Source organism: Lepidothrix coronata, unplaced genomic scaffold (assembly GCF_001604755.1).
Source record: "Lepidothrix coronata isolate B3197 unplaced genomic scaffold, Lepidothrix_coronata-1.0 Scaffold251, whole genome shotgun sequence".
Classification (NCBI taxonomy): domain Eukaryota; kingdom Metazoa; phylum Chordata; class Aves; order Passeriformes; family Pipridae; genus Lepidothrix; species Lepidothrix coronata.
The window spans coordinates 912,280-925,260 of record NW_016690431.1 but is presented as its reverse complement, the minus strand read 5'-3'; the positions used below and the strand labels follow the sequence as shown (position 1 = coordinate 925,260).

The following is a 12,981-nucleotide window of genomic DNA, read 5'->3' as shown; positions in this document are numbered from 1 at the left end:
TTTCTCTCTGTCCTTTTTTCCCTTATCTCAGGGTCTTATGGCCTCAGTCCTTTCTTTATCTTCCTCCCATTGTCTTTTTATATTTTCAGGCTGCACTTTGGTTTAGTCAATTCTTTGCTAAAGTATGGTTCTGCCCTGTCTTTTTTTAGGCTTCTTTTCCTTACCTGAGCTATGTTCTGAGAAGCCACGTGTTAACGTGTTGGGATCTTGATGACATTCATTCTGTCTGCCATGAATCTCCTTTTTCTCCCTGCACAATTCTTCTGGGAGTCCTACATACATAAATTATCACTCATATTTCATTCATAGAATATGAATAGAATAGAATATCCTAAGTTGGAAGGTGCCCACAAGGACCATCAAGTCCAACTCCTTGCCCTGCACAGAACAGTCCCAAGAATCAAGCTATGTGCCTAAGAACATTGTCCTGCTCCTGACAGACTAAGTGCTTCCCTGGAGAGCCTGTTCCAACACCCAACCACCCTCAAGAGTGAAAAATCTTTTCCTAACATCCAGCCTAAACCTCCCCTGACACAGTTCCCTTGGGTCCTATCACTGGCCACCAGAGAGAAGAGATCAGTGCCTGCCCTCCTGCTTCCCCTCATGAGGAAACTGCAGACCATGGTAAGGTCTCCCCTCAGTCTCCTCATCTGTAGGCAGAATAAACCAAGTGACCCCAGATCCCCAGGACCCTTAAAAGATCTTTGAGAGAGGTCTTGAGATGACATCAGCCAGCTCTTTGAGTACCCTGGGATGAATCCCATCAGGCCCCTTAGACTTATTATTATCCCATCAGGCCTCAATCATACTTTTTATTCTTAAGGTTTCTGTGATGTAGCTCCACTTGACAGAGCCAATAACCTCATCTTGGTGACTTTCTCTCCCTTGACTCATTTTTTCTTGTCACTTCAGTACCAACTAGGATACCACAGGCTACTATGTATTTGCTGTTTCTTGGATGCAGAAATGATTACTGGTCTGAACCCAATTTATTCTCTGTTGTTTCATTAATGGGGGATATTTTGATTGAAGAAAGAGAAGTGACTGAGAAGAGAGAACAGGCAGAGCAGAAAGTCTAAATCCTCCATCAACATATAGATACCAGTGCTACTGGAGTTGGAGGGTCTGGATTTGTCTGAGATCCACTCTGTTGGGCTTGATCTTGGCAGAGATTCACCTTGTTAAAGAGAAGATCAGGCATTGGGTATCTTAGCAGCAGCCTATAGGCTGCTTCCTGGGTGAGGTATGGGTAACTTCAGTCCTCCTCTGTAGAAGACAGAGCATTAAATCTTTCTTTTTATTTGGAACTACACAAGAGATTTTAACACTGATAAGTTATGTCACTTTTAATCTAAATTAAGTTGTGCTTAGAATCTAATTGTTTTGACAATAGAGCAGTGTTTTATATAGACTTTGTTTGACATGTTTGCTGTCGTAATTTATGTTCTTAAGGAGACAAGAAATTAAGTAATGCAGAGAGAGTGATTTTTCAGACATACACTGTAACTTCCACAAGAACTGTTTTTTTTTGCATCTCATGACATGTCGCTCTAGCCCCTCCAAAAGGAAATTTTGAACCCAAATATCACTCCATTCTCAGCTGTAACTGATAGAATTTGGACTAAAAGAACTGCATTTGCGTAAAGGAGAATAATTTATTCCTCAAAAGTGGAAATTGAAAAAACCTCACTGAATTCTGAATACATGAATATAGATATAGAATACAGACAGGGTTATACTAGTCTAAATTCATACCTGCTACTATACTACCATGAAAATAATGTTTTTTAGCTACTTACCATTCATGAGGGAGACAGCAAATAGAAATTCCTGCACCCTCTTTGTTTACTGATCTTTAGGTGAATCTTTAGGTGAGTTTGAATTAACAGACTTTTTCATTCTGCCATATATATTACTACAGGACTTTTTAAAAATAATCTAAATTCATAGTAAACTGTTTTTAAAAGCAGACTTTTTTTTTTTTTTGTGGGCACAACCTGATAATGAAGTGTTTAAGACTTTCAGCTAAGTTAGATCATTCTACAGGAAGCTCATTTCACTGGCAAAATCATTATAGTCTCTTATACAACATTACTGAAAGCAAAGTTCCTATGCTCTGTAGCTTCAGTGAACACTATGTTACAAAAACCCATGTATTGTTCTAAAACACAGAATAATTACAATGCACCACAACATTTTGTTCACATGGTATAGTTGATCTTCTGTCTGTAACTCTGATGTAAACTAATCTTTCAGGGTATAGTAGTGGTGAAAGCACTATAAACTTACCATTTATATAATACTTATTTTCATAAACACTAAATCTAATCTTCATTTAACTTGCCAAGAACTTCAATTAGGTCACACAAATACATCCTGATCATCACTTGTTTCTCTGACATAGTTCAAACTGAAGGGTGATCTATAGAATCATGTCAATATATGTATAAATCTGAAGGCACACAAAAATAGAGAGGTGTTTCATACTGTGTTGGTAGCTGCAGCTGTACCTGTCAGTGATGTGGGGTGTAGCTGCCAGCAAATGCCAAGTACACCTCAAAGACGAGGTTGATTTGCTCTGGCTGTACTTTTATAAGTGCCATTTCATAGTAGCAGCATAGCAACCATGAGGCATAGGCAGGTCCATGATATAATTTCTACCTGATGAACAACATATCCATTTTTAAGAATTGTGAGTGTTGTCTATATAGTAATTATTGTAATAAATGGAAAATATTCAGCCTGAGTGTAAATGACGAATGGGAGAGTAAGTTAAGGTGTCTACAAGAAATAATGAGTTTCGGTGTGATTCATGTCCAGCAGTATGGGGAAATACATTAACACATTGACTTTCATCAACCTATTTTTAACCATCAAAAAAGTTTAGAAATAAAAGAAGAATAAGCGGAGAGCATAGACCATAAAGTGATTTAGTGTTGAATGTCAGACTAGAAGTTAATATTCTTTCTCCTTGTTCTGAGTGAATAATTAACTTTTATAGCACTTTCTGGGTTTTCAAAGTAATGTTTCTGAATTTTAAATCTCTTATGATATAGGAAGACACTAATATTCACATTTCACTGATTGAAGTCTGTAGAGTCCAATTTCATTTTCCTCTCTGATCATTGGACCAATGAAAAATGAAATTCAAACTGACTTGTTTATTTTGCATAAGAATAAACGATACAAACTATGAAGAAGCAGAGAATAAACCCCAGCAATCTGTGGATATAACTATGGTGTAACCAAAGCCAGAGGCTCTATTCTAAGATTGTAATATTTTGATATTTTTAAATTCCAGTAGGAGAACAGTTCAAAGACTGTAAAAAAAAGGAAAAATAATAGGATTTGTACACATGTATAGCGTTATTTTTTGGAAGTAATTACAAACTCTTAGTGACACAGCAAACAACAAATTTTCTGCTTCTTAGGTGCCTTGGGTATATTGAATAGAAGAGTCTATAGTATAAGACTGTATTCAAAGTGACTGAGATTAACTTTATAATAGTGCACATAGTTACAAGTGGGAAAAAAACTCAAGAGATGTTCAGTGGTTCAGTTTAATATTTCTGTATTCAAATAGTGTCAGGACTCATATTCAGAGAAATCAAATCCTTTGATGATTTCCAGATTCCTTTCAATTTCAACTTTAATCATGCAGCCAGCTCATGTCTGAAGGATGAGTCTGAAGAAGATTTGATCACTACTAAGGAAGCAGATATAAAGAAAAAGAAATTATACAATAATGTCTGAGATAGATTAGGGAACAGCTGCTATAACCTTTCCAAATCCAGTTCATACCCAGCCCCCAAGGAGAGCATTGACACTTTAGTTGTTTTGCTCTCTTTCCCCTTATTTCAGTTGCTTTTTCATACCAGTCAGCCTCTTTCTCAAAGCTGCAGGGCAAAGGAACAAACCTCTCTCCAGCCAGCAATGTATGCATTAGAATCATAGTATCATTAAGGTTGGGAAAGACCTCTAAAATCATGAAGTCCAACCATTAACCCCACTCCACCTGCAAGTCAGGAGTAAAGCTAATGGAAGCCGTAAAACTAGTGCAGGTATAAAGAGAAACAGTGTCTGGGTCCATGGCAGGGAAATTGCACAGCCACAGTCCTTCATCAACATCTCCCAAGAAACAGTCCTCAAACCAGTGGCCATGAACATGGATTTTATTTGAAGAGATCTATTCCTGAAATACTTTTAGGTTAATGCATTTGACATATCTATGATACCATCGAATCTGCCCTGTTAACCATTAAAAGAACAATATTATTGTCAAGGGTTCTGTATAACCATAGCATAGCAAATTCAGTGGAAGGAAATAGGTTGAAAATAAAGGGTATTTTTTTATTTGTTGGATCTAAACTGTGGTTGGTAGTATTTTTTGATCACTCTCTCTGTCTTGAATAATCTTTTCTTTATCAGAACTCCTAAAAGAGGCAATAATGCAATTATTCACTTTATCAGCTCTCAGATCTTTCTTTCAGTTTAGTTTTAAATAGAATGACAGTTGATAAGTTTAATTAAGCATTACTTAATGAGGGCAGAGTCTACCCAAAGGAACTACATCAAAGTTCCTCTGCCAAAAAGTAGGATAGCAAAACACAACTGGTTTTGTATAAGTTTCTCTTAAATACTGTGTATCCTGATGCAGGATGCAAGTATATCTAAATTTTAAAATTTAATTCAAACCAAGATTTTAAAAGAAGCTGTGAGATTTTCATACACAGATTTAAACAATATTCATGGAACTAATTTCTGATTGTTTCTTATTGCACATTTTCTCATTGCTACTAAATATTTATCCTCTTCATTAAAAAACAGATAAATAGTTTGTGTGCATACCTGCTCAAGTACAAGAGTTCAAAGATATTAAGGAAAAATTATTAATTATTCCTCAGATCAAATCACTTAAGTCTTGGAACTTCAAATTATTTATTGACATCATAGCGCAGATCTAATATCCCTAGAATCAGCTATGTCTGCTTTCTTTGATACATGGAGCTACAGAATATATGGATTCAAAAATAGCATAGTCTATAAAACAAAATGTAACTATTTGACACAGAATCACAAAATAGTTGAGGCTTGTAAGCACCTCTAGAGATACCCTAATTCAGTCTCCCTGTTCAAAGCAGAGGCAGTGGTCCTGTTGGGTTTTGAACACCTCGAGGTACAGGGATTCTTCAACCTCTCTTGACAATCTGCAATATCTGCAATACATCAATACTTGAAACATATGGCACCATTTAAGATTAAAAAGTTCCTTTTTTTATATAAGCAGTTGAACATTAGGAGTGATCTGCATTTTGCATTTCTTGATTGAGCTACTGTAAAACATACAGAGGGACAGTGAGCAATGCCAACATAGTCCATGCTATTACATAAGCTTTTTTTTTTCCTGGTAGTTGATCCACATATGACTAAATAGTCAGCAATTAGAGGGCTTAGTTGTTTAGCATGAAACAATGAAAATTATCAACAGAAGATCATCAGTCCAAATCGTGTGGTAATTCCAAGCAAGGACCAGCTCCTTGTATTTGGATACAGGTTTACTCAGGATTCTGAGAAATTTCATGCAATGTGAAAGTTCAGGTTTGGCCTAGATCTGAATGCAAACTCATCTTCTTTACACATTATTCAAACTTTCTACTCCAAAATTCTCTTACCCAAAATTTCCCATATCTTCCAAAGGATGCTGAATGTTCCCCAGGAACCCTAGGGAATTATTTCAAGTTTCGCCAGTACGTAGCTTCCATTTCACAAGCTGTCAAATGACTAGTCAAAATGTCAGAAAAAGGAAATCAGTTCTGCAGAGTTTTCAGGTTAACAGATAACTGGCATACTCATGCAAAAATAATAATAAATGTTAGCACTTTACTAGGTGGCAAAAAGAGCCTGACTGTCTTGTGAGCAGCATTAAGCTTCACGTGTTAAGTATGGCAACATCATGCAATACAACAAAATATCACCCTCTCCTTCCTGGGATGGTTTTGATGAAACCATCAAAGGCCCAGTGGGCCCTTCCTCACTTCTGCAGTGTAAGCACTGACCCTCCCTCCAGGAGCAAGCTCTTAGTTTAAGCACTGAGAGCAGCAACTATAGCAAGTACTGGAGACTTTGAGATATTTATTTGGTACTTATAAAAAAATCCACAATGGCTATACTGTGTCAGAGGAAACGTACACTTCAATTTTGATAACATCTCCAGCTGTGGCCCTTAACAGATATATATGGAAGAATATAAGAACACAGCAGTCTTCTCTCTTTCTTTCAATGTATTAGGACTGTAGCATTCTTTTTTAAGGGAAGGGATGGTATTAAATGTGGATATGTCCATTACATACTTATGAATGTATGAGGTTCCCTCCGTAATAATTATTTTGTGATCAGTGGAAAATGATAAACCTCTTCTGATTCCGAGTTCTAAATGTCACCATCCAGCAGATAAAAAAAAGGCTGAGCAAATCATGTCTGACAGCACACTTGTGGAGCAGGGTTAACTATAAACATCAAGACTCCCAGGTCTTGATGTTTAAAGCTGATCTGCTGACTCTGGGAGCTGATATTGCTAAAAATGTGTAATTGATCACCATCAATGCAGGATGTAGCCATGCTAATAAGATAATATTTAAAAAAAGAGATGCCAGAAGAAATTATGCATTTGATTATCAGGGCAATTGATAGTTCTTCCTCAGTCAGCAGAGCTGTCATAAAGCAATGCAAGTTTTCTCATCTTCCTGCTGGGGTTTTTTTGTGTGTTTTTTTATTTATTTTTTTATTTTTTTCCTAAACTGGTGATTTGAAGTATACAAACTTTTGGAAATGTGACTATCATGTTCTGACTACCAAAGATCAGTGACAGAATGGGATTGATTTTAGGCAAAGCAAAACTTTATCATCAGTGTGACTTTTTTTCTCTTTTTGTTGGTTAGACTTGCATTCATCCTGAAGGTTTTCTTTGTAACTTTTTTTTTTTTCCCAAGCAAAACCTGTATGGCAGTTACACCTTGAGAAAATAAAAATCAGCTTCTTGTCTAATTTTTTTTCCTTATACCCCAGGGGCATCAGTCAGATCCATTAAGTTGCATTTCAATTGCTTGATTTTAAACATTCATGATCCACAAGGCACATAATGAGAAGAAAATACCCCTCTATTGACAGCTTAAATGGATCTCTGTGTGAGCCAAGTCTGATGAGATTTCATTTTCTTTTGGTTTGCTTCTTTGTTCATGCGTGTGTGGCCTTACTGACCAAGTGAGTGAGTGCAGTCTCATTGCACACACTGCTGAAACTCTCACCAGTGGAAATTAGATTCCATTTCCAAATCCCGTCACTGCAGTGATACTCAGCTAGGCTCTTCCTGCTGGTCTTTTAAATTAAAGCGAGTCATTGATGATAGCCTTACTGCTCCCCTGGTAAATTTTCTTCTGAAGCCATGCAAGCAGGAGGTAATAAACCTAGGACAGCAGCTGGTAGTATTTTGTCAACAGAGCATCTTTTTTTTTTTATTTTTACAAAAGGATATTAACCAGTTTCTCACATTTCTAAAGCTTTCAGTTTTTGTTCTTGCTCATTGCTAATACATGGAAAAGGTGGTTTTGCTTGTCTTAGGAGGTTTATACTGTCATGTATAACATCCTTTGCCTTAATAGCATTGTGAAGTCACACATTGACAAAAAACCAAAAATAACTTCAGTTCCTTCCTTTCTAGAAACGTTCTAAAGACAGAGACCATCCTGTTAAATTTGTACGATTAAAAATCAAGGGGACATGCACTTGCTCATAATTACTGTTGCTTTATTTCAGAGGAACTGAGCTTAAAATCAGATCTGCTTTACCAAGCAAAAGCAACATCATATTTCTGAATCATGGCTGGTAAATGAAAGGGGGTAAATTTTAGGAAAAGTCAGATCTATTTTAGCATGAAGCAGCTGGATTTACTGCCTTCTGAGCATCACGTTTTACTCATTTTGCACAGTTTGTATTTCTGTAAACTGCTACAAACAACATGATAAATTCTTGATTACAACAGTTATGATCAATTCTGATATTTCAACTCCTAATTCTTGGAATGCAATGGAAAATTTCGGAATATAAAATTGTAGTCTTTATTTCTCATATTCTTTCATTGTCAAATAATTTAATCTGTTTTATTCCATAAACAGTTTTCATTATATTTTATTTAGCAGCATGTTTTTATATGAGTTTATCTCCACATTTCATTTCACTATTTTTCCCATTTGTTATATGCAACTGCACAGGATTTTGAAATTAAAATATGATCCAGGTGAAGACTTGGGTTTATCTGTGTAAGTGGTAGCAAGTTAAGTGTTTGTGGTTTTTCTTGCTGTGTGGGTGGTGTGTTTTTCAGATGTTTTGTAATACATTGCTTCTAGTGAACTATTAAGAATTCAGTATCTTGTCCCATTAAGCATTTTTTTCCCACTAGAGGCAGAGGCTTGGATTTTGACATTTGTACACTGGTGAAAAGTTAATCTTTTTGGAGTCAACCTTATGACTAATTATTACAAAATATGAACCCAGTTCTCAGAACCTCTAAGTCCCAGATGCAAATCTTCCTTTTGTAAGCATTTCACTCTAACCAAAAGATTTCTCATCTTATCAGAATACACCTCACTTGATTTATAGAGGGGTTGACTCTGGAAATACTGAACATAAAATTTCCTTATAGAGATACTTTGATCTGTACCAAGTCTCCTGACTCAGTCCAGACATACTTGGAAGACACAGCAGCTTAGAACAGTATTCAGTATTTTTCAGCCCGGTTACCATAGCTCTGTTCCTACATTTTACAATGAAGTATGTTCAGCTGTTTTGTCAATTTTTTCATGAGAAAAGATATGGAAGAAAAATTTAAACCTGATTATTACCCAGCTGATGTTTGAAATGTGGAGGCACATCTTTTCATTAAAATCAGTTAGCCCAACTGCCTTCACTTTTTTTGTATTTTCATAAGTGACAAAGTAGAGAAAATGTATTTGAATTATCAAAACACATTCACAAATTATTTCAATTTTGAGGCTCGGCTTCTCAACAGCCATTTGTCACTGTAGGAAAGAGTTATCTTCCAAGACCATGGCTGGGCAGGAAATGTCTGATATATAAAATGTTTTGGTTTCTTGCCATCTTGGTAGGTATGCATGTTTTTGATACTGCAGCATTTTTCAATATCATGCAACCCAGACTGTGGAGAGTGCATGTACAGAGAACTGATCTCCTGTCTTGTTTCAGCAGGTAAGTTATAGTGGAAGGGACAACATTCAAGAGTCTAATCTGTGTGAAGTGAAAGGGCTTTACTAATGTGCTGTGCCATTTAAACAACATTCAGTGAATGTCACATCAAATCTTGTTGTCAAAGCAAGATAAGAAGAATCTATCTGATGCCTTTGTCAAAATCTGAGCCTTTGACCTCATGCTCTTTTTTTTGCCTTTGTAGGAATGCAGGTGCTGGAATGGAATGGCATCCCCTTGACTGGGAAGACTTATGAAGAAGTCCAGAGCATTATTATTCAACAGAGTGGGGAAGCAGAAATATGTGTAAGACTGTGAGTTTTTCCCCATCTTTCTGTTTCCATTTTTTTTTGGCTTTTCATGGCTTTCTTTTTTTTCTTTTTTAATTTACAGTTGTTAAGGTGGAACCTTTGTTAGCACAAAACATCAGCGTAATAATAAGCAAGAGTTCACTGTGAGTGTGGGAGGTCTGTTTTTTCTGTTTTTCTTTTAAAGTCATAAGAAAATATAAACTGAGTGAGATGCTAATAATTATACTTTTATAAATAATGATATTTCCATTTTTAGGCCACAATCTCCTCTCATTGACAAACATACAATTCACTGAATTTACTAGTGTTAGAAAAAGATGGTGATTTGGTAGTAACTTGAATTTAAGTGAAATCTGTATCCTTTAGATGAAAATCATTTAAGCATCATGAGAAATGCATAAACTTGCATTAAATTCATTAAAGATTTCACCTTAAAAGAACCTTTTCTTCTCAGCTCTTTAACAGCATTGCCAACATGTATCAGCTAAGAAGGGACCATGCTTGGGAGCTGCTTTCTGTCATGAACCACTATTCATTTACCTACTTAATACAACAATGAGGGTATGAGGAAAGAGTTTCTTTTGTCTCAGGCTTCTCATTGCTTTCTTTAGGGACCTGAACATGCTCTCGGATTCTGAGAACCCCCAGCACCTGGAGCTGCATGAGCCAGTAAGGGCAGGTGAGCATCAAGATGTTGCTTTGATATTGTAGGTCTGGATAGCAGCTGAAAATTTGATGTGATATAAGCTAGAATGTTAGCATTGTAAGCTCAGGCGTTACACCTCAAATATTGCCATGGGTAAAAAGGGAACCACACCTCACATACAAAGGCAAGATGAGGGGATCGAGTGCACCCTCAGTGTATTTGCAGACAACACCAAGCTGGTGTTGGTCTACTGGAGGATAGGAAGGCTCTGCAGGGAGATCTTGACAGTCTGGATCAATGAGCCGAGGCCAAATGCATGAGATTCAACAAGGTCAAGTTCCAGGTCCTGCACTTGGATCACAGCAACCCCATGCAGAGCTACAGGCTGGAGAAGAGTAGCAGGAAAAGGACCTGGAGGTGCTCGTTGACAGTGGCTGAACATGAGCCAACATGTGCCCAAGTGGCCAAGAAGGCCAGTGGCATCCTGGGTTGAATCAGCAATACTGTGGCAGCAGGACCAGGGCAGTGATAGTCTCCCTGTAGTCAGCACTGGTGAGGCCATACCAAATTCTGTGTTCAGTTTTGGGCCCCTCCCAAGAAGGAGATTGATGTGCTGGAGCATGTCCAGAGAAGGGCAACGGAGCTGAGGAAGAATTGGAACACAAGTCAGCTGAGGGAGTTGGGCGTGTTTAGCCTGGAGATAAGGAGGCTCAGGGGGAATTTTCTCTCTTTTTACAGCTACCTGCAAGGAGGCTGTAGTCAGGTTGGGGTCAGTCTCATCTCCCAAGTAACAAGTGGTAGGACAAGAGGAAATGGCCTCAAGTTGCATCAGGGATGGTTCAGGTATCCTGAGGAACGTGCTGGGAGGAGTGTGATGTTTGTGGTGGGAGTTTTTGACTCCTCCTTGATGATAATTCCTTCATATTCACATCGGGATCCACTTGGGTCTCTTTTGTGTTTTCTACTATACCTTGCTCTTTCCCCACTGTTCAACAGCTCTGCATTGCATAGGACTTTACTGGATAGTGTAAACTTTACATGTGATATATTCTTTTTCTTTTTCCTTCTGTTGCCCTTAAGGCTTACTTTGCCCAGTCCCTGAGTTTCCATCCCTTCTGGTAACTGACTAGTGAGTTGTTGGTGTCTGCAGGGCCTCCACTTTCATCCTGTGTCCAAACCTTGCAGCACTGCTGTCACCCCAGGCCTCAGAGGCTCTTATAAACATTATTAATCTGGAGTCATAAATACTTCAATCTGCACAGTGCAATTACTGCTGTGCCTTTCCATGTCAAAATTATTAAGAATGGGCACTATACCATACCATTATACAATATAACTCAGGCAAATTAGGGCTGCAGCCATCTGGTTATTCAACAATCTCTGTTACAGCCAGACAAGCTAAAACAAAGCTCCCAGCAAACTGCAGCAAGTTCAAATAACACAGAAGTCCTAAGACCTGTGTTCACAGAGTCATAGAATTGTCAGTGTTGGAAAAGACCTTGATGAAAATACCTGTTAGCTTAATACAAGGTTTGTGGTCTGTTATGAGCGATGAAAATACAGTATTTATTAAGATACAGGGATGCAACAGTAGCAGTCAGTGTGAAGTTTTATGTGAGTTCTAAGATGGCAATGCTTTTGGGGGATTCCCTTCTATTCAGTCAATACCATGACTGCAGGCTCCAGTCACTTTATCAGTCATATCTAATCTAACTTTGAATCAACGTGGACAATCTTACAGTAATGCAGCCCCTCAGCAAGCTCAGTGCAGATTAAAAGACTGTTTCACTCAGAATTTCATGGGTCCGTTCTGAGTTTTGTGGTTTTGTGGCTTCTCTTTTATCAATCAGTACATAAATTGTCTGAATTAAATCCTCTATTTGCTGATCGTGTAACATTTCCCAGCTATTAATATGCTTACCATAAAGCTACTTTTTGTTGAAAATGGATGTTATTGATAATAATTTAAAGAAAAGACTAACTCTGACAGAGCTTTGAGGCAGAGCTGCCCATAATTATTTTCTTTGTGAGCAGATCAAAAACACCAAAGACATTCATAGACACTGAAATTGGGTTTTGAAAAGATAGAAGATAGAATAAACAACTTTTTATTAATAAAGAAAACTCAAAATGAGAAAGAACAGAAATAAAATTAAATTTTTCCACTCTTGCAGGCATTCTTCCTTTTAGTCTGGTAATTTTCTAGTGGTTTCTGAGTTGGACCAGCTCTGTAGAGTTTGTTCTGCCTGCCAAGTCAAGTCTTGCCATTACCTCTGAGGTTTGGCAGACTGGGCTTTGGAGAGGAACAATCTCCATTCTCTCTGAAAGAAAATGAATTAGAGCCAAGCAGGCGGGATAAGACTAATGTCTTGCTTTAAACCTCTTGTACTTCTGAGAACCTGGGAAGCAAGCTGTGCCTAGTATCCTTTTAACTCTATGCAGTTTAAGGCACATATGGAACTTACTTGACTTCATTTCTGTGTTAGATGGAAATTGCTGTCTCCAAAGGGTAAATTCTTCCCACTCATTCCCAGGCAGCAGGGAGGGCAATCAGACTCAGATGTCTTGCATAGGTGTGAGTAATGAGGCAAGGTGAATCAGGGCTTTTATTCTTCATTTGTTTTCATTTCATTCTGCTTTGATTAATTTGTGGTGGTAAAGTTTTGAGCTTTTTTCTCTTTATTTTTGTATAAATTATCTCAGAAGCAGAATTCAGTTTTATTGAATGCCCAGCTGATTTGGAAAAAAAAAAAAAGAAAAAAAAGA

General features: G+C 37.5%; 1 protein-coding gene across 7 annotated transcripts in view; it reads left to right on the top strand.

Moving 5' to 3' along the window:
• Positions 1-12,981, top strand: part of LOC108507326 (protein piccolo) — a 181,850-nt gene that overhangs the window by 83,204 nt on the left and 85,665 nt on the right. For all 7 annotated transcript variants that reach the window (XM_017835204.1, XM_017835203.1, XM_017835206.1 and 4 more), the window contains exons 6-7: positions 9,464-9,572; positions 10,181-10,248. In XM_017835204.1, coding sequence (XP_017690693.1) covers positions 9,464-9,572; positions 10,181-10,248 — 177 coding nt within the window. The remainder of the gene's footprint in view (positions 1-9,463; positions 9,573-10,180; positions 10,249-12,981) is intronic.